General features: G+C 40.2%; 4 protein-coding genes across 13 annotated transcripts in view; 2 read left to right on the forward strand and 2 right to left on the reverse strand.

The window, feature by feature from the left end:
- Positions 1-110: 110 nt before the first annotated feature.
- On the forward strand, positions 111-5,043 carry LOC143216908 (N-acetylneuraminate lyase B). 2 transcript variants are annotated; one of them, XM_076440490.1, is made up of 8 exons: positions 111-207; positions 1,573-1,634; positions 1,715-1,791; positions 2,383-2,528; positions 3,958-4,126; positions 4,204-4,349; positions 4,443-4,614; positions 4,702-5,043. In XM_076440490.1, exons 1-8 carry the CDS (start codon positions 202-204, stop codon positions 4,851-4,853), a joined length of 930 nt encoding a protein of 309 aa, XP_076296605.1. In that variant the 5' UTR covers positions 111-201; the 3' UTR covers positions 4,854-5,043. The 2 variants fall into 2 exon arrangements, with proteins under 2 accessions (XP_076296605.1, XP_076296604.1); XM_076440489.1 differs by lacking the exon at positions 111-207 and adding an exon at positions 1,424-1,450.
- A 3,117-nt stretch (positions 5,044-8,160) lies between these two features.
- Positions 8,161-9,398, forward strand: Ccdc58 (Coiled-coil domain-containing 58). Of its 2 annotated transcripts, none has more exons than XM_076440142.1 (2): positions 8,161-8,294; positions 8,763-9,398. In XM_076440142.1, the coding sequence occupies exon 2, from the start codon at positions 8,778-8,780 to the stop codon at positions 9,147-9,149; it is 372 nt and encodes a 123-aa protein (XP_076296257.1). In that variant the 5' UTR covers positions 8,161-8,294; positions 8,763-8,777; the 3' UTR covers positions 9,150-9,398. The 2 variants fall into 2 exon arrangements, with proteins under 2 accessions (XP_076296257.1, XP_076296256.1); XM_076440141.1 differs by having other exon boundaries at positions 8,161-8,228.
- A 16-nt stretch (positions 9,399-9,414) lies between these two features.
- LOC143216766 (UPF0389 protein CG9231) lies at positions 9,415-12,160 on the reverse strand. 7 transcript variants are annotated; one of them, XM_076440144.1, is made up of 5 exons: positions 12,010-12,160; positions 11,025-11,216; positions 10,359-10,522; positions 10,017-10,107; positions 9,415-9,942 (listed from the first exon to the last, which is right to left on the reverse strand). In XM_076440144.1, the coding sequence occupies exons 3-5, from the start codon at positions 10,519-10,521 to the stop codon at positions 9,699-9,701; spliced, it is 498 nt and encodes a 165-aa protein (XP_076296259.1). In that variant the 5' UTR covers position 10,522; positions 11,025-11,216; positions 12,010-12,160; the 3' UTR covers positions 9,415-9,698. The 7 variants fall into 7 exon arrangements, with proteins under 7 accessions (XP_076296259.1, XP_076296260.1, XP_076296262.1 ...); XM_076440145.1 differs by having other exon boundaries at positions 11,025-11,094; positions 12,010-12,159; XM_076440147.1 differs by lacking the exon at positions 11,025-11,216 and having other exon boundaries at positions 12,010-12,152.
- Positions 12,161-13,787: 1,627 nt separating this feature from the next.
- LOC143216764 (uncharacterized) overlaps positions 13,788-27,147 on the reverse strand; it is a 131,438-nt gene continuing 118,078 nt past the window's right edge. Inside the window, exons 5-10 of one of the 2 annotated variants that reach the window (XM_076440139.1) lie at positions 26,080-26,216; positions 24,909-25,268; positions 20,911-20,973; positions 20,368-20,687; positions 19,985-20,281; positions 13,788-19,839 (exon numbers count right to left, since the gene is read on the reverse strand). In XM_076440139.1, the coding sequence (XP_076296254.1) occupies positions 19,587-19,839; positions 19,985-20,281; positions 20,368-20,687; positions 20,911-20,973; positions 24,909-25,268; positions 26,080-26,216 (1,430 nt within the window). In that variant the 3' untranslated portion in view covers positions 13,788-19,586. The remainder of the gene's footprint in view (positions 19,840-19,984; positions 20,282-20,367; positions 20,688-20,910; positions 20,974-24,908; positions 25,269-26,079; positions 26,217-27,147) is intronic. The other variant, XM_076440140.1, reaches the window with a different exon arrangement.

Below are 27,147 nucleotides of genomic sequence, written 5' to 3' on the forward strand. Positions count from 1 at the left end.
GGCCACGTAATTATCATATTCCAATGAGACATACAAAAGTATAGTTTTAAAAGGGAGTAAACACGAGATATAAGATATACGATACGAAGTAGGTAGTACAATCTTATCAAAGCTGAATAAAATGTTCTTCTCCGGTGAGTGTCGTGCAGTATGCCAATTGATTCTCGTCGCATTCGAACACGCACCGTGTAGCTACCCACCATGTCGGTATGTAACCATATACATATAATTATTTCAATATACTATTTCATGAAAATTAATTGAACATTTATTCGAACACAACTGAACAAATTTTAGTACATTTGATACTTGAAATTATTAGAATATGGGTATACAATGAACCACTCACGATTAAATATGAAATTGAATTTATTCTATATAATGTATATATGAAGGCACGTTGTGAGGCATGTCTTTACTATTTGACAAACACGACAGAAGTGAGGATCAGTGTTATGATATGGCGTATCTTTCCTCGCGCATGCGCGGCGATTTCAACCTCAGTAAAGTTAGATTCTCGATAAAATGGGGTACCTTGAGCGCACCCCACAGAATTTTAAAAAATTATTATGATTTGACTCTGAAAAATTAATGTTCAACATGCGTATTTGTGTATATTTTGTAACTCGTAGGACACGTCCTGGCGTCTTTTCGTTCGGAACAGATTGTTTCGGTACATTCCTGCCAATACATAACTGCTCAGGGCTCTGCTACCTCTAGATACGTTACTGTTTTTTCCGCGCATGCGCGAGAAGAGATGCAGCATCAGTGTCGCCAGATCGCCAGCTGAGCTGAGGTGCTCAAAGTTTACTCATTGTGAAAAAGAAATTTTTGCCTTATTTGACTAGCTAACTCTTCAGCATAACTAGTGAGCTTTGAGCGCGGATATCTCGGAAACTATGCGAGACAGTGAAAAATTGAATGGAGTCAATCTTATGGCACATTTTGTCAGCTTTAATTTTATATAGAGTAGTCTTATCGCTAGGACGCATTGTTTCCGAGATATCCGCGCTCAAAGTTCACTAATTGTGCTGAAGAGTTAGCTAGTCAAATAAGGCAAAAATTTCTTTTTCACAATTAGTGAACTTTGAGCGCGGTTATCTAGGAAACTATGCGAGATAGCGAAAAACTGAATCAAATCAATCTTATGGCACATTTTGTCAGCTTTAATTTTGTATAGAATGGTCTTATCGCTAGGACGCATAGTTTCCGAAATATAAGCGGAAAACCGAAAAAGGGGACCTTCTCGTGTCCCCTGCACACTGCTCACCTCCTACGAGTGGGGACTTTTAGTATGTTTACCTCCTAACTAGTCCGAACAAAGACCCGAAGGAAAAAAAAGTGTCCCTTCCATTTCCCTCTACAACTTTTCGTTGACTGGATTACTAAGAAACAAGTGGGAGTTGAGGGTTCCATGACGCAGACAGCATAGATACAAATGTTCATTTGTGTAGGTGTTCGAGAGTCAAACAAACTGAATCTGCATACTAAATAACAGTAGATTATTTTAGTCAATTTGTTTCTTAAATAAATTCCAACAGAAATAATATTCACAAAATTTGTTTATCGTAGAAACCAGCTTTTACTTTCAAAGGACTTATGGTCCCCGTATTCACCCCGTTTAATAACGACAGGTAATATAACTACATTGTATTGTATAATCCTATACAATTTTTAACAAATTCACATTGAAATTTCCTTCCACTTTCTGTAGCCAAAGAACCCTGAATTTGGCAGTTATCCCACAATATGCTGAATATTTGGCTAAAAAGAAGGTCACTGGCATTCTCGGTAAGTAAAAAATTACATTTTTTATGATTTTGCTTGTTCGAATATCACGATAATACAGGGTGTCCCGTAACTGATGGTACAACCGAGTAGGGGGTAGAATCACGTGAAAAATTGAATCGAAAATGTAGAATAAAATTTTTTCATACGACGCTTTATTTTCGAAAAAAATAAGTGAAAATTTGTCGAGTACGCGTGCACTTGGACCAGCTTCAGCTCGACAGATTTCATTGTAGATCACCTCCATTCTTGTTCGTAAGCGTTGTCAATGGATCGATGGACAGATTTTCTATTTACGCTATTTACAGACAGATTTAATTAAATTTTCAAACTTATTTTTTTTCGAAAATAAAGTGGCATGAGAAAATTTTATTCTACATTTTCGATTCAATTTTTCACGTAGAATCACCCCCTACTCGGTTGTACCACCAGTTACGGGACACCCTGTATATTTCTGGACATATTTTCATGTTTATTTCAGTTAGATGATGCGTGTTGCCACATAAATATATAGAACATATATATAGAACTATGTATAAACTAAAAGATTTGTAATAATTAAATCATCATTTACGTATCATTTCTATCTAATAGTGAATGGAACCACTGGAGAGGGTACATCCATGTCAGTAGCTGAGAGAAAATCAGTAGCTGCAGCATGGGCGAACGCAGTAAAAACAACCAAACAACATCTGATGATTCAAGTTGGCGGTGTACCTCTCCCGGACGTTCTGGAGCTCGTATGTATAATACAAACAATGCGTTCTAACAAGAAGGCACGATCGTGGGGTCTCAGATTTTCTCGAAACTTTACATACTTTGGTAGATTTCGTTTTCCTGTTTATGGAAATATAGCATTATAGGGTCAGATACTCAATAACTTTTGAGATATTTACAATTGAAATTTCATTACAGTTTCGTATAGTTAAGTACAGTTTCGGTTGAAGATATTGTCTCAAGTGCCAAACGGCGTGGTGGTAACGTACTAGGTTGGTACTCACCAACCACATCCTCTTTTTCCTTTTTTTTCATTTCAGTTTATCTATTTTAATTGATTGGATTTTACACATGAAAAATGCACTCCTAATATCCATAGGAAACATAATATTAAAATTTTATTGAGAAGCAATATATATGTAAATAAACATTAACTTTATCAACCGTGCCTGAAAAGAAAAGAAGAATAACGAAAACCATGCATTACATACAAAATACAATAAACATAGAAATGAAATGCAATAAATAGATAAACTGAAAAGAAAAAAAGAGGGCAAGGGATTTGAACCCTGGCCTTCCTAGTACCAACCTAGTACGTTACCACCTTCTTTTTTTTAAAAAAAAAGAGCGTTTATTGTGCCAGAAAAGGAATATGTAATTACATTAGATACATGAAACTTTTACGCACAAAAGTTTCAAGTAGTGGGTAAATTAGGGGACTAAACTAAAGGCCCATTTTATTGCACTTAGTGCAGGTGTGTCAGCTTAGGCTAAGAGGTTTTCTTAAACTATTATATTGTTCGTAGTGTACAGAAAGGCACTAAGTACGTTACCACCACTCCGTTTGGCACTTGACAATATCTTCAACCGAAACTGTACTTAACTATACGAAACTGTAATAAAATTTCAATTGTAAATATCTCAAAATTTATTGAGTATCTGACCCTATAATGCTATACAGGGTGTCCCACAATTCCTTCAACAGCCGGAAATGGAAGGTTCCTGAGATCATTTGAACCCCTTTGCAAAAATGTTATCCGCGGCTTTGTTTAGCAGCTATTAACGAAAAACACGGACCAATCAGAGCGCGACCTAGACGCGAATTGGCACAGTCGGCCTGGCGCGCCAACTGTCTATTGGCTGACTGTGCCAATTCGCGTCTAGGTCGCGCTCAGATTGGTGCGTGTTTTTCGTTAATAACTCCTGAACAAAGCCGCGGATAACATTTTCGCTAAGACAAATGTTGCTTCAAATGACGTCAGAAACCTCCCATTTCCGGCTGTTGAAGGAATTTTGGGACACCCTGTATTTTCATAAACGGGAGAACGAAATCTACCAGTATGTAAAGTTTCGAGAAAATCTGAGACCCCACGATCTCGTGCCTTCTCCTGGTAAGAGTATTGTGTTACAACTATATGAATTAGAACTTAAAATTGCTATATTTATTTGAAGGCAAAGCACGCTGAAAGCATTAAGGCTGATTCCATATTATGTCTGCCCGAATTGTATTTCAAACCGACAACGGTGGAACAATTGACCGAATATTTGAAAACGGTTGGCAAAGCTGCGCCAAACACTCCATTCTTCTACTATCATATTCCGATGTTCACGAATATTAACAGTAAGTAGCGTTGATCATTATAATCGGTATAGTGTAGAATTTGAACGTAATTAATAACAATCGTTCAATTTTCTCAGTTCATATGGGACAATTTTTGGAATCCCTTGGTGACAAAATTCCAAATTTCGCGGGAATAAAATTCACGAGCTCAATCCTGGACGAAGGTATTCAAGCACTGTACGCTGATAACAAAAAGTATACAGTTTTCCTCGGCAATGATCAGGTACATATTTATTATATAATATGTATTATAGCTACTAAGGCATCCACTATACAATTAAGAATACAGAATAAACGTAATTGCAATTTCTTTCAGCTAATCAACGCAGGCTGCTCAGAAGGAATGGACTCGTTCATAGTGACAACGATAAACATGTTCCCAGAATATTCGCAGGAAATCCTCACACAATGGAAAGGAGGAAATGTTTTGAAAGCAAGGGAGATGCAAGCACAATTAACGAAAGCTGTAATGGCTATTACAAAATACGGTAGGTGACATGTGGAAACGATTATTAAAAAATTAAACGTTACTATAACAAATTCTACATTATAACAAGCTTAATGTCAAATTATAGGTGGCTGGGTGGAGACCATGAAAATCGCAATGCCTTTCTTAACAAACATGGAAATTGGACCTGTGCGAAGTCCTCTGTTCACTTTACCGTTGGAAATGAGGACATCGATGGCCAAAGATCTGCAAATCTTAGGATTTCAAATAAAAATGTAATCATTTGAAACGATAGAGGGTTAAACGCCCTAAAGCGCTCTAGCCAATATACAATTCTGATCCAAATGGGCTGCACATTCGTACCTACGTCTTCGCGTTCCTGCCAGGCACCTTCTTATCTCACCCACGACACACGTTAAATATTGTAATTTTTTTATGAAAATAAAGAATAATTAGTTGCAGCAGATAATATGTGTTCTTTATTCCACATCCTGCGCACGACTATTCTTTAACTTTGAAAATTTTTGAAAAAAGTTTCAGGTTAGGCGCGAATCATGTTATGTATGAACATTTTCAAGAATTCCAAACATTTCGGCCGTCTGACTTGTCGTTGAGTTGTACTACTGAAATTCGAATACCTCCTTCGACATCATGTTCTCCTAATACATTCTCAATTTTCGAGATTTCTGAAAATTTTCGACCGTCTGACTTATCGTTGAGTTGTACTACTGAATTTCGTGCCACCTCCTTCGACATCATGTTCTCCTAATACTTTCTCAATTTTCGAGATTTCTGAAAATTTTCGACCGTCTGACTTGTCGTTGAGTTATACTACTGAATTTCGTGCCACCTCCTTCGACATCATGTTCTCCTAATACTTTCTCAATTTTCGAGATTTCTGAAAATTTTCGACCGTCTGACTTGTCGTTGAGTTGTACTACTGAATTTCGTGCCACCTCCTTCGACATCATGTTCTCCTAATACAAAGATCAATTTTCGAGGTTTTCAAGAATTTTCGACAATTTTCGACCGTCTGACTTGTCGTTGAGTTGTACTACTGAAATTCGAATACCTCCTTCGACGTCATGTTCTCCTAATACATTCTCAATTTTTGAGGAAATTTTTCGAAAATCTCAAAAATTGAGAAAGTATCAGGATAACATGATATCGAAGGAGGTGGCACGAATTTCAGTAGTACAACTCGACGTCAGATCAGACGGCCGAAAATTGGCGAAAATTTTCGAAAATCTCGAAAATTGAACTTTGTATTAGGAGAACATGATGTCGAAGGAGGTATTCGAATTTCAGTAGTACAACTCAACGACAAGTCAGACGGTCGAAAATTTTCAGAAATCTCGAAAATTGAGAAAGTATTAGGAGAACATGATGTCGAAGGAGGTGGCACGAAATTCAGTAGTACAACTCAACGATAAGTCAGACGGTCGAAAATTTTCAGAAATCTCGAAAATTGAGAAAGTATTAGGAGAACATGATGTCGAAGGAGGTGGCACGAAATTCAGTAGTACAACTCAACGACAAGTCAGACGGTCGAAAATTTTCAGAAATCTCGAAAATTGAGAAAGTATTAGGAGAACATGATGTCGAAGGAGGTGGCACGAAATTCAGTAGTACAACTCAACGACAAGTCAGACGGTCGAAAATTTTCAGAAATCTCGAAAATTGAGAAAGTATTAGGAGAACATGATGTCGAAGGAGGTGGCACGAAATTCAGTAGTACAACTCAACGACAAGTCAGACGGTCGAAAATTGTCGAAAATTCTTGAAAACCTCGAAAATTGATCTTTGTATTAGGAGAACATGATGTCGAAGGAGGTGGCACGAAATTCAGTAGTACTACTCCAATGACAAGTCTGGCGGTCGAAATTTCGAAAATCGGATTGTCCGGCACGAGTCGAACACGTTTGGGAGAAATTGGTGTTTCAATATAAATAAATAAGCAGATATATTTTGTAATTACTTTGTCTTTATTTATTCATTGTAGATTCATACACAAAATGTTTGTATTGTACACGTACATAACTTATATTCTAAACTAAAATGTTAGGAAATTTTTGTTCGAATCGTCTTGAATCCTTTTGGGAATTCTCCCGACCCCATCAAATATTGATCGATGTAGATCGTCGTGACAACAATTATTGATAAACTTATTATAAATATAAACTAAAAAACTACGCAGGCACATCTAAAAACGAACTGCGCTCGCGCGGGTAGGCCAGGATATTATGTATAAAAAGTGTAAGGTTATAATTCTCGTTTATGAACTATTTTGAAATTACAAATTGAAGTATCTCATATAAAATTTGAAGTAGGAATTGTTGATTTTCTTAAAATTATGCTTCAATACTTTCTTAATTATGTACAATATTTCTAAGAATTTTTTATGCTTGAGTTTTACTTCTAATATTTTAATCCTTAATCACCAACACTAAAACATCGTGTGAAATGTTCGATGCAGAATGTAACAATTCATGATAACATTATTAATATGGTTCCGTGTCGATTTGCCTTTTCACCGACGAGAATCTCCTCAGTGGCCATTTGCATCGACAAGATCACGTCAGATCACATCGATGGCCTTCTGTATCTTACTCCAGCCTGCTCCAGCCAGAATACATCCTATAATGTATAGAGGGCATCAAAAAACACACCGAATTATTCGAGTGACACGATCTCCCACAAGACTGGCAGTAGTGTGTCCCAGTGTGTTCAGACAGGGGTAATCGAAAAGGAATCGGGGGGAATACAAGTACCCCCTCTCTGATGACCAGAGTAATATGTGACACGTTGCGCGACGAGAATAGAGACAATGGAGTGAGGCAGAGTAAGGCGAATGGAAGACACGTTGCGCGTGCGCGATAGGGACTGAATGGTGGAATAGGTGGAATAGGATAGTGGAAGGAGATAAGGTGGAAAACCTGGAGGGGGAAATGAAGTTGAAACCAACTTCATTCTGGCCACACTGGCTGACAGTCTTTAACAGTATCTCGTCGGTGCTTTTGCAAAAAGGCAATGTGCAAAATTGTAACTCAATTCCAATTTGACCGATTTTCGGAAGTTCAGCAGAAAAATGTCGAAATAGCGCCATTCCACGCGATGACGAAACGCTGAAACTGCTAGTTAAAATTACCGACCGTCGGTATTTTGTCGAGCGTTTTGCTACTACTGCCACCGACGAATAGTATCTCGTCGGTGGTTTTGCGCGCTACGTGGAATGGCGCTATTTTGAAATTTTACAAAGCAAATGATTCGTGCCGCTGATTGCACGGTGCCTTATGAGGGATTCGTCAAGAATCATTTGTTACAGTTAAAAATATGCGATATGCGATATTCGAGCTAAGGGCGGGAGTTTATCACATTTTCGATGTGATTTCGCGATTGCTTCTTAACCAAATCAGCCCTAAATCATTAAATTTTGTCCGAACTAAATTTTGCTGGGTTTTCTCGATTTGTCGACGAGGTTCCGTATATATTTTTTAATCAAAATGACACTATCTCATTACAAAATAAATTCTAATTGTTAAATTACATTATCACTTGTTGCTTATTATGTTTATCTCTGTTACAGGCATTATTGAACGACTAGCAAGTATGGCAGCCATGAGTGTAGAATGCGGTGACTTTTTACAGTTTCAGGTATTTCTATTGTAAATGAAAATAATGTAAAGGATATCAAGCCTGAATTTAACGAATTTTAAATATGTTAGTAAAACCAATATTTTTAAATTACACGTTGTATCTTTTTAACAAATGCACAACCATGTATACATAGTTTGTGTTGAGTTAAGGTTATATGCCGCTCTATTTATATAATACTTTGTAATTGTAGAAATGTTTCATTAGAAATATTTTGGTAAACTAGTTTCCACGAACGAATTCAATCTAATATTTTAATTGTTCGTATCATCTACTATAAATAGTATTTTGTAATATGAGAAACATCTGACGAGGTTAGGTTATCACATGCACTTGCGATACAATCCTTATATTTAGATGTATCTATAATCTATGTATATTCTGTATGTAAAACTGTTAAATAATACATACTAAATATACACAGTTATTTAAACATTACGAAAAAATTATTAATATAATTGTACGTTGATTACCTTTGTTTTTTTAGTTTTTAATCGAGTAAGCTTATGTTTATATAATATTGTCTTGTTTCAGGATGCACTGCAGAAAATGCGACAAATCGATGACAAAATCATTTACATGCTAAATACGACGATACCAACAGAATCTTTCAAAACCCAAACCGACCCGGCGGCGACTTGCAAAGATTTGTACGAACAGATTCACACGGTCCATGCAAAGAGAGAACAGGCTATCTCGAAATGTTTAAATGCTACAAAAGAGAAAGTAAAGAAATTGAAAGACCAACGGGATAGCGGTGATAATACTCCTCAACTTCTTAAAACATTAAGGAAAGAACAAAGTACTATGCGCTTGTTGCAATCGGAGCTGAACGTAGAAGAAGTTGTAAAAAAGCGAACAATTCAAATATATTATGAACGATGCCGCAACTATTATAAAGCATCCGTTAGCAGCCCATAATATTACGATACTGGTAATTCCATACAATGTTATTGTTGAGCACGATTGATTATTTACATAGTTGTACCATATTTACATGGTTATAAGCCTAACTGCATTTAAGGTTGTAGTTTATTAAACATTTGTACCATAATATTTAAATGCGTTCGTTATTTGTTAAAGTTACCATCAGACCAACTTTTATCTAGTTACCTATCGGATTGTTCGAATCATTTCCCGTTTACCAAAAGATCACGTGGAAGTAATTAAAATAATGCTTATACTTAATCTATATGTGTATAGAGTATTTATTAAGCGATAACATGAAAATATGTTTCAACAATGTACATCTACTTTAGTACATAATCTTCATATTTTACATTATTGTACAATGTACATTTCATTCTATGCTGCAGAGGTTTTCAAAGATGTATAATAGTATAACGTTATTGCTCTAAAAAATACTGTGAAATTATAAGCTACATATATCCATTAATAAAATAGTGGAGAAAGTATTTTGAAATATTGCAAGTTTCTAGATTGTCGTTAGACTTTAATAGGAAATAGTCATTACTTTGCGGCAGCCAAAGCTGCTGCTTTCTCTTCATCTTTCTTTTTAGCTTCGGCTTCCTCTCTCCCCTTTTGTCTTACTTCCTCGTACCATTGCATTCTGTCACCTATCACGTGTCTTCCAGCTGCTGCTTCCCTTTTCCCTGACATGACAGCCGATATGAAGCCTATTATCGCGATAACACCCATTATGTTGCATATACGAATTCGCGCTATTGTATTTGCTCGTTGCATAGTACTCCATCTAATGAATGGAGAACAAAAGTTATACTCGAAATAATTTCTTAATACGATGCTACCTATGGCAAAACTACTTACGGTATCATTTTTGGAATTGCATCTATGCTAGGATATTTTTTAACCCATACTAGCACGCGTTTATCAAAATTCGATACATAATGCATATTTGCTAAAGCATATAAAAGAACATTTCTTTTCTTTTTGTCCGTTTAAATGATTTCAACTACAGTGATTCGCATATTCGTTCGTAGAAAGCTGTTTCATTTATTTCTTCAAATTATATACAAAATATTGTAATTTTGAGCCAAGCCTAGGAAAAATACAGTGCCGATGAATTTTAGAAAAGCAGGATAAACATCGTGTTTATTTGGAAATTACATGAACGATCATACGAGTCACTGTATATAAATTATATTATACCTAGCATGGATTCGGTGTCTAATTTAGTGGCCTTTGTTGCTTGCTCGTTAACTGCAGGTTTAGGTGGTTGCTCACTACCTGCGGGTATCTTTCTTCTTACCGAAGTAGTATTTAGTTGTCTAGTTGGTAATTTAAATTGCTTCAAGAATCTTGCGCTAAACATTCTACAAGTATTAAAAAATTTGCGTGAGTATTTCTGAATGTACTAATCATTAGATTAATTCAAACAAAATATATTAAATATGATTTTCATTTATCTAAACTTGTTTGACAGATATCACGGTCCGTGATCGATCAATTTCAAAATTTTTTATTCGAGATTTCATCATTCTATGATATTTGAATATTCGTAGATAATTGCAGCTTTATAAACAAGTGTAATCGATCTCGAACAATTTATAACTCGCTGTCCCGCGCTTCTAAGAGGTTATGTGTCTATAAATAAAACATTTATGAGAAAATATATAAGCAGAAACATGTGCCGTTTCGTTCTACGTATTATTGACCTTGACCGAACAGTTTTAAAATGGAATCTTTCAACTGACGTTTCTTTTTCGCAGCAACAATGCGTTGAACCTTTACTGTAAGCATGCTTCCATTTTCTCGTAGACCATTTGAATGTCAATGTATGAGTACTACGTTGGAAGGTTGGAAGTAGCCACTTACTTTGTGTGATTTTTCAGAAATTGTTAACAGTTACCACTCCTTCCTTTGACACTCCAACTCACTCCAACTACTGAATCATGACAGGACAGTTCAGATTCTTATATACACGCGCGTTTTCTCACGAACGCCAATTGCGAAAATCTTACATGTGTGTGGTAACTATTATTTAATCAACGGCTATGTATTACGAATCTACGCGTGTATGTAATTATGAATAGTGAATGATAACATAAAAATTATTTACATTGCAATATTAATAAATTAAACGAATGCGAAAGACAGTGAATGTGTAGAAAATGGAAAAAGTACGAATAGTCACGACGAAAAGGTATTGATTTTTAAATTTGTATTCCCATCGGGTAAGAGCTATACGCGATTAGTCCCAAAGCGCGTTCTAATCATATTATATACAATATACAGGGTGTCTCACCTGATTTTGACATCTTGATTTTCTCGCTATTATATATGTTACTCGAGTAACATACTATACGATCAAAAAAATTTTCAGCATAGGCTTGAATGGTATCGAGTGCAGCATATTTTGATGTTATTAGTTTTTTCGTGAGTGGACGCGTAAAGGTCATATAAAGGTTAACTTTTTTTTTTAGGTATTTTTGAATATATCAATCGATGCAGCTGGACATTCGTTATAAAAAGGTACTAACCTATATGTATGTGGAAAAATTAGTAGTTCAGGAGTTTTTTAAATTGAAATATCTCCTGAACTACTAATTTTTCGATATACATAGGTTAGTACTTTTTTATAACGAATGCCCAGCTGCATCGATTGATGTATTCAAAAATACCTCATTCCATTAAAAAAAAAGTTAACCTTTATATGACCTTTACGCGTCCATTCACGAAAAAACTAATAACATCAAAATATGCTGCACTCGATACCATTCAAGCCTATGCTGAAAAATTTTTTGCTACGAGTAACAATAGCGAGAAAATCAAGATGTCAAAATCCCATAGAATGTCGTACCTGTTTCATTTAAGTGGTCAACAAGTGTTTATTTTGTAGATTGTTAAAATTCAATTGAAAATTGAAAGTCGTAAAACGCGCGGCGCAGTTCCAAAAGTTGCTAAATAGAAGTGTGCACACAGAATTGAATTGAACAGAGAGTATACCGATACGAGAGTGGTCACGCCGCGCCGGGCAGTGTTCCGATTGAACTGGATTGAACCCACTTGAACCCACCGTTTTTCGCGCATGCGCGGCCAGGACAGTAACGTATCTACAAGGCCCTGACACCATCTGACACCTTGAGGCAGTTATATTGGCGGGAATGTACCGGTGTTATTGGCGGGACGACTGATGGACGACTGATGGACGAGAGACGTGACGCGGAAGTATATTGTTAATATTTTATTATAAAATGGCAGTTAATAGTGGAGAAAGAGTTACAACGAGGAGTAGGAGGAATAGAATTTGTAATTTTCAAACTTCGTGGCTAGACGAAGATATTTTTAAAGTATGGTTAGCTCCTTCCCCACTACAAAATAAAGCACATTGTACTGCATGTAACATAGCTGTCACATGTTGCAGAAACATATTAATTAAGCATTCGAAATCGGTCAGACATATACGGAATATTAGTTTATTGGATAACAAAGCCACCTGTAATAACAACAATAGTAATATTAATTGTAATAGCACAACTTTATCTCACATAGATAAAGTGAAACGTGCAGAAATTAGATTATCTGCCTTTTTTGCAGAACATAACGTAGCTTTTAAAACCGTGGATCATTTAATTCTTTTAATTCAGGATATTTGCCAGGAACCCGAAGTTGTGCAAGATCTTACACTTGCTCGAGATAAGTGTGCCTATATTGACTGAGCGAATAGACTGTTGTGCAACAATTTGTTTTGTTTTATATTGTATATATGTATATTATATGTATGTATGATGTAATTTTTGATTTATGAATACTGGTAAGGTTTTGGCAGTTTTCCTTACCCTAGCAACAAATGTTGGTATTCTTTAATTGATTCTGCCAAATAAAGTATTTTCTTGTTTTATCATGTATTCTTTTGCTTAGTTATTGCAGTGCTCATCCCATCCTCAAAATAAAGAATAACTTTCAATTATGTTAAATTTCAATATTTCATATGTATACACTAATAATTTTTTAAAAGTCTGCGGGGTGCGCGCGCTCAAGCTACCCGATTTCATCGAAATTGTTACGTTACTGAGGTTGAAATTGCGCGAAAAACGGTGGGTTCAATCGGAACACTGCGGCGCAGTCAAGTGCTTCGATTGTGCACTGTGCACACCTTTTCTCGCACATGCGCGGCGATTTCAGCCTCAGTAACGTTAGCTTCTCGATAAAATGGGATTCCTTGAGCACCCCGCACAATTTTAAAAAATTTATATGATTTGATTCTGAAAAATGAATGTATAACAAGTGTATTTGTGTATATTTTATAACTCGTAGGACACGTCCTGGAGTCTTTTTGTCCGGTAAGATCATTTCGGTACATTTCCGCCAATATAGCTTGCCTCAGGGCTCTGGCCGCTCTGCGCTCTGCTACCCAACAGTAGATACGTTACTGTTTTCTCGCGCTTGCACGAGAAAAGGTGTGCACAATGGAAGCACTGCACTGCCGCCGGGGGTTTCGCTGTTCCCGGTACAGTGCTGCCCTCTAGTCCAAGTTTTAACCTGGATCAGAACCTACCTCATATTTAGCCTGGATCAGAACCTACTTCGCCTTTAGCCTGGATCAGAACCTACACGACGTTCAGCCTAGATCAGATCCAGACAACGAGGAGAATGATGTGCAACGCGTCGAGTATCTATGACGCAGTTTATTATACAATTACAATACTCTTACTAATCATATTGTGATAATGATCGTAGTAATACCGTATCCTAGGTAACATGAACTATTCCAGATTGATATGATTTTATTTATACAGCGTCACGCGCACGCGCACTCATCTCCTTTCTCTCTCTCCCTCGCATTCCAAGTTTTCAACGAAGCTCCCCGCGAATCATACATTGGAAACCGTTCGCATAATTAAATTAAATTATTCCTAATAGTGTTCACGTGTTCGATTCGACGATAGATCGCGGACGTATCCTCCTAACGATAAAACGTACGCGATTGTTCGCGACAACGCCGCTAATTCATGGTACAAAATAGTTTAGACGACTTTGCCGCCGGACGGGATCCTTCTTTTCCCGTTTTCGCGACTCAATTGTTAGAATTATCATTCCGTTTTTTCCATATTATGTTTTTCGTTTTAAGAACTGTTATACCGTGCTCCACGTTTTCACCTAACGTTTAATCTGGTTCGAATAACACACTATCGTTAATGGTATCCTCCTCCTCCTCCCCTAAATAATTAATCGTTACTCCCACGCACCGAACGCGATTTATTCGCGCGCTCGCGTTCCATTATGTACCGGTTACACATCGAATTCGTTTAGTAAGTCGTTATAGTAAACGCTAGAATCATCCTCCTCTCTCACTCTCTCTTGCTCTCTCTCTCGCGATGCAGACAATTATACACACCTCTACTGATTGATTAGACGACTATAATCTCGGTATACATCCGTCGGTCGTGACCATTTTCTGAAAGGGTCTTCGCGGAATTTCCGCGACTCGCAAATTAGTCGGGAGATAATTCGCTGATCTATTTACATTACAGGACGCGGTGGGACGGCAGGGCTAGAATATTAATTAATTAACTATTAAGACAAGGGAAACAAAAGGTAACAGAGGAACGAAAAAGTAAATCATAAGAACCAAAAGGAACTAAAGTTGTCTAGTACTTTTATTGTCAAATAATAAAAGTTAAAATATAATGAAATAATAATAATAATAATAATAATAATAGTTAATAATAATTAATAATAATAATATTAATAATAATAATCACTGTACTATGCGTCTATCGCGGAATGCGCTGGTTCAACGAGGCTCACGACAAATGAACCAATGACACGTCGATCAGAGGACGCTTGAAAAGGGACAAGGGTGTGTGGTTGGTGGGTGTTCGCTAATTTCTCTCTATCTACAACATTACGCATCAACCACGAACGAGAAGAAACGAGAAGGAGGATCAGAAAAATCCAAAAATTCGTTCACCGATCGTCAGACATCTAATATAAGCAATCACCCTGAACATGTTTCCTATACGAAAGCTTCCATTGTCAGCAAATTTTCAGTACAAAATCCTTTTCACCGACCAACAGAGAAATTGAAAAATAATTTCTTAACCTCCCGCATAAAATGAGGGACTCGCTGCCATCTGTTCCAGTTTTCTGCACACGAAAATTTTCAGAACCAAAGAACCGAGGTACTGAGAATCCTCGCAGAGATAAATGATGGTCCTCTGTTTTTCTCCCTCTCGTTCGCCTCTAAAAAACGTCTAGCGCGCTCTCGGGTGCTCTAGGAACTCTTTATCGTATCGTTTTGTCCTCTCTTTCGTCTCGTTTTCGCTCTCGCGTCGGATTCGCACGTTCTCTCGTACGCTTGCACACATTCGCGCTGTCCTGTCTCTCGCTACAGCTTGGTCCACGGCTCTGGAAGTTAATGTTCGAAGATAAAACGAAATTCGGGGCTCCTAGGAGAACGGGGTGCATGATCGGACGACATTCGAAAATATTCGGACGATATTCGAAATAGAAAACAGCTGTTTGAAAAGCGGGCCAAACGACTTGGTTCCTTTTAACAGGGGATAAAACAATCGGTGCACGACGCGGACGTGGTAAACTAGTTGTTCGAACTTCTGAAAACGATTCGAGTCGTTTGGTCCACTCCCGGTGAAGTGAATAACTTTTTGAAAGTGTCCGAATATCGGTCACAGTATCTCGAACAGAATCACACGCGTTCCGTCTCGTCTCGCACGCGTTTTACATACATACATACACGTAGCAATATTTATATACAGGATCGGACACGCGCGACCAGTTATATTAAAATACAACGGAAATATATATTGTAATATATCGTGTCGTGTCGCGTCCGGCAAAGAATCACATACAACGTAATACGTCAAGTATATGTACACGGACATACACCGGTGCACTCGGCGACGTATGCGGGTACATAGATATTTATATTTATATATGTATATGTATATATATATATTTATATTTGTATTGTTACAAAAATGGGTACGCAACAAATGTACACGGTCGAAACGCGCTTCTTTAAAAAACGGAACCGAGCGACTCTGTAGCCTCAGGATTAGGTAATTAAAAATTTCGCAAATTGTCGTTCTCAGTCGTCTGCAATTTTTGCGAAGAAAAAAAGGTTAAAGATCGATACGCAGTCTATCTAGAACGTAAAGCCGAATCCCTCGAGTTCCCGCTTCTCGGTAATTAACGACGTTTTTCCTGATGCCTACAATTAAAAGTGCCTTAACAGTAGTCGTAGTAATAAGAAACGAGTATGGCACGGCATGGCTACCGTGCACTCTTCGTCGATTCTCCGTCTATCATTTACAAACACGTTCACTTTATACATTTATGTATAGTATGTATATGGTTATACGTGCATATGTACAGCACGCGCGATGAACGCGCGCGTTACACACACGCACATATATATATAGAATATAATATAATATATTTATACGTATATCCACGACTCTTAGCATACGGCGATTACGATATTAGTTCTATTGTGTACGGCCCTTTACGTTCCTCCCCTAAAAGATCATAGCCCTTAATTAGTCACCGGGAGCTCACCACCTTGAATCTGTCGACTTTGGCATTTGGAGCTGAGAGTTCGCGATGTTCGCATACCCAGATTTACGGTAAAATCCTTTAAAAATTAGCATGTATAAATAGCGGTATACTTTTCACGATTTTTCACGGTTTGAGATTTGTTTAAACAGTTGTAGATGTGCAGACATTTTAGCGATTCAGTTCTGGAAGACTGTAGGTTTTCGGTGGAATGGATTCTTGCGGATAAATGGCGGAATAGAACTCTCAGGACCGAGAGCCGCTGTTCGATCTGTGTAAACGTACATGCGCTACATATGTATAGTTAATCTGCGTACAGCGGTTGTGTATATACCGTATGTACACGTACGCACGTATCTACAAGATCTAACCCTCGTGTCTGTCCAGGGATTTGTCGCGAGAAATGCGAAAACTTGGCTCGTTCGATCACCTCGATGAAAAGGTCGCGCTTACGCGGGCGTTGAAGTCACTCGCGCGTCGCGACTAATATAATCAGTTACGTAACGAATAAACAGAATTTATTGAAGTTTTTACGAGCGAACGAGAACTGTAACGAAGAATGTTTCAAGGTGAAATTATATACAGGGTGAGTCACCAAACGTTACCACCTCAAATATCTTTGTTGTTTCTAAAGATACGTAAAATATGGTAAGGACAAAGTTGAATGGTACAATGGGGCTGACACGATGCAAAAAAAAAAATTTTGTTTTTATGTCATTTTTTCAGAGATATGAAGGTGACCTTCATTTTTTTAAATGGAATGAGGTATTTTTTAATACATCAATCGATGCAGCTGGACATTCGTTATAATAAAGTACTAACCTATGTATGTCGAAAAGTTATTAGTTCAGGAGATATTTCAATTTAAATAACTCTAAAATACCATTACTGTCGTACTACGACGTCAGTGTTTACTTACTTATGTAACGTCTTATCACGACAGTAATGGTGTTTTAGAGTTATTTAAATTGAAATATCTCCTGAACTAATAACTTTTCGACATACATAGGTTAGTACTTTATTATAACGAATGTCCAGCTGCATCGATTGATGTATTAAAAAATACCTCATTCCATTTAAAAAAATGAAGGTCACCTTCATATCTCTGAAAAAATGACATAAAAACAAAATTTTTTTTTTGCATCGTGTCAGCCCCATTGTACCATTCAACTTTGTCCTTACCATATTTTACGTATCTTTAGGAACAACAAAGATATTTGAGGTGGTAACGTTTGGTGACTCACCCTGTATATAAGTAGCAAGTTTACTTAATTGTTTTACGAGAGATTTGGTTGTGGAAGGTTGTCGAACGCGAAGAACGAGGCAGCACTCGCATTCCCGCTGAATTTCACGAAATTAACACTCGCATAATTTATGTACAGTTTCGGGACACGGATATGTATGACGACAGACACGCGACCGTACGCGTTAGATATCTACAAAACGTATTGTCGGACCTCGCCGCATTATTATCGACCGACGAGGAAGCGTGGCTCTTCAACTCGATGATCGAGAACTTGTCCTGATCGATGTCGCTATACTGCTGCCATGGTCTGTTAACAGAACACTTTCTGTAACCATTCTTGGTGTTACAAATTTTGTCTTGGAATTAACCTTCTTTATCCGCGAACTAATAAATAAGAAGATACTCCCGCGAAACCATGGCCAGCGCTCGAACAAAACGAAACAGCGAAAATTAATTTATCCAAATTTCCCGTGGCAGTGAAATGCGAAGCTTCGACGACCCCTGACCACAATTTCGCAGGAGGATTTTCCGCTACGTCGGTCCGCGGACAAATTCTCGATCTCAAAATGGCGGACGCTTCCTCATCGGTCGCGATTAAACCCTGCTTACCACGGAGAGTCGAGCACCATGTCTGTACTCGTCCTCTTCGAAGGAACCGTCTCGCGACACTGATCGGAACGCAAAAAATAAAAATAGAAACATAGAAGAATTGTACTGCTAGAGCACGAATTTCCCGATCCTCGATCCTCGATCGCCGGATCGTCGAAGACCTGGCGCGGAATCGGTTGTGTCTCGCGATATGAACTCGGCCTCGGTCCAAAGAGAGAACGCGGAATCGAACAACTCCGATGGAAGGAAGCCAGTCGATAATTACACGTGCGTCGTCGATCGGTTCCCCTCCTGATAAATATTTCATGACAATTCACGACGAGAACTCGCCGGGAGGACGACTAAGGAGGACTTGTTTATAGCCTGGCGGCGGTGGCGTCTGCGCGAAAATTGACCGTGCCGCAGAATCGGTCGCGAAACTCATTTTCTCCGCACGTGCCTCTCCGCGGACTTTGACAACCTCGTTCCGCCGTGGACGATCCGCGAACGAACGATAATACTGAAGAAGAAACGACAAAACTGAACGAGAAACACCGACCCACCGAATTTCCTAAGCGTCGACTAATTATCTAGAAGTCTTTCGTCGAGTTCTCTCCGAAACGTGGCGCGCCTCGTATACTGATCGAGCAGATGCTGCCTTGTATGCGAAAGGAGGGTCCACGAGGCTGCAGTCGGCATGATCGACCGAGTCCTCGATCGTGGAACCTCGTCACCAAGATATGTATCGAATCGTATCGTGCCATCGGGGCCTCCGTCGGAGAAACATCATTTCTCCTCGATGACGAAGCCCCGTTGTTGTCTCGATCTTGATTCTACTTCAAGCCAAATTCCATTTGGCGTTGAACCTCTTCGACGTGATCCAGGCTTACGTCACCAGCCGCATCGTTGAAGGATTAGTGATAGAACTCGGGTAGATTGCACAAACGTCGTTGCTGCTGCTGATGCGGTTGCTGGTGATGGTGTTGATGATAAATTGCGTCCCCCTGGTGGGCCGACTGCTGGTGTCACTCGTGGGACTTGCCGCTTAGTGGGTGGTAATTGCCACCTGCCGAAGCCACCAGGGCCAGGGGGAGAGGCGATCCTAAAGGTGTTGGATGGGGGTGAGAGTGTCCCATGCCCGACGAGTGCGTCGTCAGCGCTAGAGGACTGCCCGACATCGAGCCAGCTAGCGAGGCGAACACCGAGGGTGCTGGGGACGCCATCGTTGGACTCCCCATCGCTGCTGTTGGAGGGTTGATCCTCTTCTCCTTCTGTCGTCTGGAACAGGTTGAGCTTGAGTCATTATGGTTTGGTTCTTAGGAGCAGTTGTAGGGAAGCGTGACCGGTTCATTTGAGAGATTCAGTTTAGAGGGAATTCTTAAGCTAGATAAAAATGAATAGGTGGAACGGTAGGAAAACTCACCTGTTGCAGAACCACACCCGAACCACCTCCTTCTCCATCGCCAAACTGTCCGCCAATATAGTGATCTCCTCGGAGGTGGGTTTCGGGTTCTGCACGAACGCTTTTTCCAGAGCCACCCTCACGCTGGTCTCTATCGAAGTTCTCTTCTTCCGCCGCCTGCCGATGGCTTCCGGAGTGGTGAGTGGGTTCGAAAGAGAGTTAGGGTTGTTCAGAGAGTTATCTGCATCCTCCAGCCACTTCTGCAGCAGCGGTTTCAGTTTGCACATGTTCTTAAACGAAAGATTCAGCGCCTCGAACCTGCAATCATCGGAAATGGTTCATTAAATATTTACCCTTAATACAAGACATCCTAGATTTGAACGTCTATTCGAACGTGAATTTACCTCGAAATCGTCGTCTGCGAGAAATCGTTTCCGTACAGCTTGCCCATGGCGAGTCCAACATCTCCCTGGGTGAAACCGAGCTTGATCCTCCTCTGCTTGAAGGTTTTCGCGAACTGTTCCAGTTCTTCGAGGTCGGTGGTCTCTTCCGGTGATGGTTCCAATCTTGTTGGTGGTTGTTTCACCGCTGGCGGGGTGCCAGGAGGTGGCGGAGACCTTTGTTGCGTCAAACCTCGACCAACCAGACCACCGCCACCCTGAAGAGCCTGCTGCTTCTGCAGAGCTTGCAGTTGCTGGGCTGCTTGCGCCACCGCTTGCTGCACCTGAGACAACAGAGACACCATCGTTTTTATCGTGTTCGATCATTCTCACCAATGATTTTGCTTGTTTGTATCGGTGGGAGAGCTGGAAATGGAAATGACTCCCAGTAGTAAATCTATGGTTTGTGGTTTTATGCGTGGATTCAATTGGATCGTGAGGTATGAGATCAATTTTTTGACAGTCGATCGTAGCGGAAACTAGAGGATCTAGGCTTATTGACAGTACCTGCATGGACTGTGAGCGCGGATGACTGGGTCTTGAAGCGTAGCCACCGCTCTGCAACAGCCCCTGCAAGACGTTCATCGTGTCAACATTTTTACCATTTTTTTAACTAGTCAAACAATTTCCTTTGCTCCTCTAGAATTATAGTCTCTTTTTAGCAATAGATGTCAGTTCGCAAAAACTGACAACCTATCTAATCATTCTCTACCTTTGACTCTACTAAAAAGAACAAATATAAATTAAGCTAACAAGAAATGTTTTTCTCCGATCGCTAAATAAAGTAAACACATTTTTACCAATTGTCGACTGTTAATCTATTGAGACATCCTCACTATATTCTCACTAATGTGCATCAAAGACAAACAAAGCTAATAACATTATATTCTTTTTTATCCCGAGAACGTCTTAGAAATTTTTTCCTTCCATCCTCTACTAAAACAAAAAATTTTAAAATCAATTAGCCAATCAAAAAATTCATACAACTTTCCTAGAATCACTACAAACATGTTCCAAAAGACATCTTCGAAATAGGCAACCGCCGCACAGTGGGCCAGAAACCGATCTTTTTGAACAAAAATCTGCCGACAACTCAGTTTTTCATCGATTTTGAATAATTTACATTACTTAATTTCAATATATTACATCAAGTTTGAATAATTTAGCCCTCCATGTGACTCTTCAAAAATTAAATAGCGTTCTTTTTAACTAATTTTTATGTTTATTTTTCTAAGCTAACGAACTTGATCTCACAACTTTTTACGGCCATAAGAACTTGGCTCCTGTTTACAGAATGTTTTTGTTGGGATAGATATTATACGGCATATGTTATTATCATCCGATCCACTTATAGGCTCTCTAAGAATAAAGGATGGCAAGCACAAGGAAGTTCTTTTTCAAGAAGCGAAAACGCTGCTATTGGATCAATAAATTAATGGTAAGTCTCATAAGTGCCGAATGTAATTCTATTCAATTGGCAATTCTCAGGGCCAGATTTACGGTTTAAAATTTTGCGGTTTAGGGTTTAGGGTTTAGGGTTAAGAAGTGTCGGCATCTCAGCTGGCAGCGGCCCCCGCTCCGATTTCCCTGATTCCTGTCTTAAAACATCGTTTTATGTCTAAAAAAACATTGTGTAAAATTTCAAATGCCTACCCCTACTACGTAGGAGTGATACCGAGGTAAATTCTCCGCACTTAAATGCAATTTTCTCTAAAACGAGAAAAGATATCGACATGGGATAAACGGCAAACAATCGAATCGATGAAAAACTGAGTTGTCGGCAGATTCTTGCCCAAAAACGTCGGTTTGTGGCTCACTGTGCGCCGCGCCGTGACGCGTATTTCAAACACTATAATTTCACACGTCACTCGAGCTAACGGTGTACGTATCGATGGAGATTTCCATGGTCGAAGAAGAGACGCGTGTTACTACACGCGAACAGGTATAGCGAGAAAGAGTTATGCTCGAGGGGTGCCTGTCTCTCGATCGATAATCTTCGCCCTTTTCTGAAACAGATGCTCGATCGCGAGAAATGAAAGGGATCCTTGTGTGCAAAACGCTCGGGGTGAAAAAGGGTTTCGAGACCTGGTCGCGTGTCTCCTCACGACCAAGACTTGCTTATGCTTATTGTCAGCATTATGCTTATTGAATGCACCCTATACTAGGGCTGCTTTGAATACCGCCACGTGCCACAGGTTGCCTAGAATTCACCTGACTCACCTGCGCACCCCTTCTACTTGGAACGCGGGATTTAGAAAGCATGACTACTACTCCATTGTTTCCATCGGATTTATTATGGCCCGTGGTTTCCCGAGATCGTTGAAAACGATTAGATAAATTAACAGGCGCACAATTAGGACTAATTGATTTTTGTTTGCAATTCTGATGCTCTTAAGTCGGCCGTTTCGGAAATACTTTTTTGTGGTTCGAATCACGGTGTGTATCGCACAGTGTACTCGTTGTCGGGGAAATTAATAAATAATAATTAAATAAATATATTATTGTAGGAAATGTACTGTAAGCGTTGCTTTTGTGTTTGATTATCATTTAGGATTGCCGGCCGTATCAACGGATCAAACAACCCACCAACGTCAGTAAAAATTCCCTCGGATCATCGGTCTTGAAAAGATCAAGCAATTCCCTTGCCCGTCTCCTGCAATCTTCCCTTTGAAGATTCCATTTCCACAAAAAGTCCATCGAAGCGAAACTGATCGAGCAACGTTCACGTAACGTGCTGAAGAGTCAGCACATTACCCCCTGAATTAAATCGTCAACCCTACCCAGACACGAGACACTAACCATGCCGACAATAATAGCCATAGGTAGACATCCGGGGAATTAAATATCGGTTACGCAAACCTCAAAGAGACTCTTGTCAGACGCGTGCATCTTCGGAAAAGGGTTCGCGTGCAGGTTACGTGGTACTCTGAAAAGGGTTGAAGGGTGACGATCGTGCGCGCACCCTTGATCCTTCGACTGTACCCAAAAGAAATCCTGCACAGGGTGTCCGCCCCCCCCCCCCGTAGTAAAAGATTGTGCAAGATGGGAGAAAATACGGAAGGAACGAAAGAAAAAAGAAAGAGAAACAGCCTGGCCACGTGTGAGGGAACAAAGGGAGCCTAGGGCAAGGTGCCGAAGGGATCTCCTTGTTGCACCTTTCAAAGGAGACACGGAAGAAACCCGGCTTTAAACCTCTCGCAGATACCCCGCCATTAAATCTGCTCAAGTTCGAAGTCGTTTTGTTGGTTTTTCCAGAAGGTTACGTAGCTGCACGCGTTCGACGCTCGCGATGGAACCATAGAAATCACTATAGAAATTCGTACGGGCCTCCTCCTGTCCGCGTTTATTGTTGCGCGGGGGTGGACAGAGACCGTTTCGAAATCGTATCCAGGAAGATCGTTTTTCAACCGTGTCCCCGGATATGTGCGAGCATGAATCGATTTCGCCGTTCCGATCCGCAGGATCTTGGAACGAACAAAAACAGAAATTCTTTGGGATGCAGGTGATGAATGTCCATTTTTTTTTTTTTTACTTTAGGGGGATACCGAGGCTTTTTAGAAAAGCGTTCTAGTAGTTTGATGATTGCAGTATTTCTTGAGGATGGAGAGAGAGAGAGGTGATTAATCATATTGCAGGCGTTGCAGCTGTTCATCCATTACCTTTTTAGGGGTGGGTTTTCAATGATTAAACAACAAACAATGTTGTTTTCACGGGTTTGATTTTCGCTTTCACACTTTCCAGATAAATGCGTGAAATTCGCAGCCCGGCGATGGCTAATGGAACGAGCCAGCACTCCCCGATTGGCGGAGCGATTTTTTGGGAGATTCGTGCAAGGAAACGCGAGACCAAACGAGTAGAAACCCCATCCCTTTGTGACATCGGCAGCCTGCTATCTCGTCGTCAAATCGAGCGAACCGTCTCCGAAGAATAAGATGTCTACCTACTTCTTTCGACCGCGGCCGGCCGATCAGATATACCGGGGAGAGACCGTCGTCTTTGGATCCAGCGACTGATCCACCCCTCTCGATTCGAATCGAATCGAATCGAATTCGTATCGAGTAGGTAATTCGACGGAGTGCCCGGAGAACAATGGCGGGAATTCGAGCGAGTTTGTTCGCGCTTTCGATCCCCTTCGCGAACGATACGGAACGTGTCTTAATTCTGACTGCCGGGAAAGAAGATTCCGTGCTGTTGCATCTCGGGAATATATTCAATTTTTAATTAATTAGCCCCTTCAATGAACGATTTTCATGGCGAAACTTAAAATAATTCAATTTGAATGTCATTCGTTTAGTGAACACTTGCAATTAGATAATTTTTGTAAGACTTCATGAACTCTGTTGCTTGTTTGTTGGTCTTCGATGAATCGAAAGAGAGAGAGATTGTAACGGAGAGTCAAGTATCGCAATTACACTCCAAATCTAGTGCATTAATAATAAGAACACCACGCGGACTCGGAATTTAATCAACAGCGACTAAACCATTAAAATAATGATTTAACAAACCTGATTCTGTAGGAAGAACTGCGCCTGTGCCGGAAGCTGTCCCGTCGCAGCAGGATTAGCTTGCTGGAACATCGCGAACTGCTGCAACTGTTGCTGCAACGACTGCTGCTGTTGCTGCAACGTCGATGCAAGCGCTTGGATCTCTTGAGGGCCCAATGCACCCAGGGAACCGTGCATCAGTAATTGCTGGCTGACCAGCTGAGCAGCGAGAGCCGCTTGCGAATTGCTGTTGTTTTGCTGATTAGCCGAATGCTGTTGCTGCTGATGACTTCCGGTTATCTGGCTGCTGACGCCGGAACTCGGCGACGAGGCGCTGCCGCTGGTTCCGCTGCTGCTGTTGCGGTGCGATACGTCCGTGACCTGGTCATTATCATTCAATGATCATCGTTAAACATGTCTTGCAATGTTTACGCGTATAAAAATTCGTGAAATAAAATTTATGTAGTGTGTTAGAGGGTTTCAATCTTCAATCAGTGACTGCAGATATTTATGTATGCATCCCGCGAAAGAAAACAGGGCTGAATTAGAAAGTCCGCTGTACCGTTTTCAACGTACCGTGCAGAAATCACATTCTTTTCGGGGATTCGTGAGGAAAAAAAATCGATCAGCATAGAATCGTAGCAGTCACGCCATAACGTGGGACCAGAAACACGAACAACCGGAGAAACCACCCTCCCTAATATTACAGAGCAAACGGCGCCGAACAAAAACGTGTTTACACTCGGCCAGGTCAGGATATTGGTCACTACGGTCCATCCAAAGCTTTTGTGTTTTATAACCCCTCCCCCCACACACACAAACACACACTATAACCCCCTCTCCCCGAGACCCTTCCTCTGTCGTTCAAGATGAACTAGTGGCTTCCTTTTTATTGACTTTTTTTATAATCAGGTACAATCATTGAAAAATATATAAAATAGTGTAATATATGAATATATGAAAAAATATATACTATATCAGTGGCGTACCCAGGGGGGCAGGGGGGCCAAGTCCCGTCCCAAGAAAAAAATTATACCTTCCAAAATTAAAATCGCGGAATAGCCCTTAACAGATATGTTGGCTAAAAAAATATCCTCCCAAGATTGCATCCTGGGTGCGCCACTGTATTATATGACAATTGAAAGTAGAAGAAAAAAGGCAGAAACAGGTTTAAAAATGAAAAAGTACTCACCAGATTAAGGGCTTCCCTGTCCGAGTCCATGGAGTCATGGTCAAGATTCGCCTCGGTGGCATCGTGGATGTCACTGGCAATGCTCCTATCATCGCCACTGAGCTCATGACCGTCCACATCTCCATGGAGATCGGCATCTACAAAATACCGAGAAACAACCACAATTACCACTACGGTACAGTAAAATAAAGGCGGAGAAAATCAGAGGAAGAAGAAGCTGTAACAAAATTCGTTAGAATAAAAATCAATCGAAACCCTAAACAGTCTGAATCATCGACACAAAAGGTTCCCGTACAGTTGTTGTTGTTCTGAGGTCGGTACTTCTGGTGCAGATGATATCTCGTGGGGGTGGACGTGGGCGTGCTGGTCGCATGAAGTCGCATGTCCGCAAAGATCATCCTGGGATCTTCTAGGAAGACCATCTTAGTTTCGCGAATCCTCGCGAATACTTTCTCGCTTCGCACACGGTTACGTCGGTACAATTCCCGCGGTCCACGATATCCATGGATCATGAGAGATTCTCAAAGATCCTCGGAGAAGGTAGGTGTCGATCTCGAAGATCACCGATCACCCTCGATCACAATTTCATCGCGAAACACTATCGCGCACCGATAGCTCCTTTAATTTCGATCGAACACCGGAATAAGATTCCAAAAGAAAAGTAACTCCAGATTGCTATTAAAAAAAAAAGAACTGATGCTGATCAACTGCTAATTGATATTCAAGCGAGTGGTTAATTAATCACGACGCGGCACTGAATATTCAAACGAGGCGAAAACGCACGTATCCGATACGAGAATCCGTCGGTCCTCGCCGCAGGACCGACACAGAACGAATGTCAGAATGACGCAACGAAATCGTGCCCCAAACGAGCTTAAACCCTCCCCTCCACCACGTGGTCGTGAACGTCGCGTTGATTCGTCGACGCTCGAATAAACGCGGCCGCTCATTGGCCCGCGAGGGCGAACCCTTTGGCCCTTCGCCCCTCCACATCACGCGCGCGAAACAACCCTTCGCGCATCCATCATTCGTGTCTTATGACTGCGGCCTCCCTCGCACACCCCTTTC

This window comes from Lasioglossum baleicum, chromosome 16 (assembly GCF_051020765.1).
Source record: "Lasioglossum baleicum chromosome 16, iyLasBale1, whole genome shotgun sequence".
NCBI classification, from domain to species: Eukaryota; Metazoa; Arthropoda; class Insecta; order Hymenoptera; family Halictidae; genus Lasioglossum; species Lasioglossum baleicum.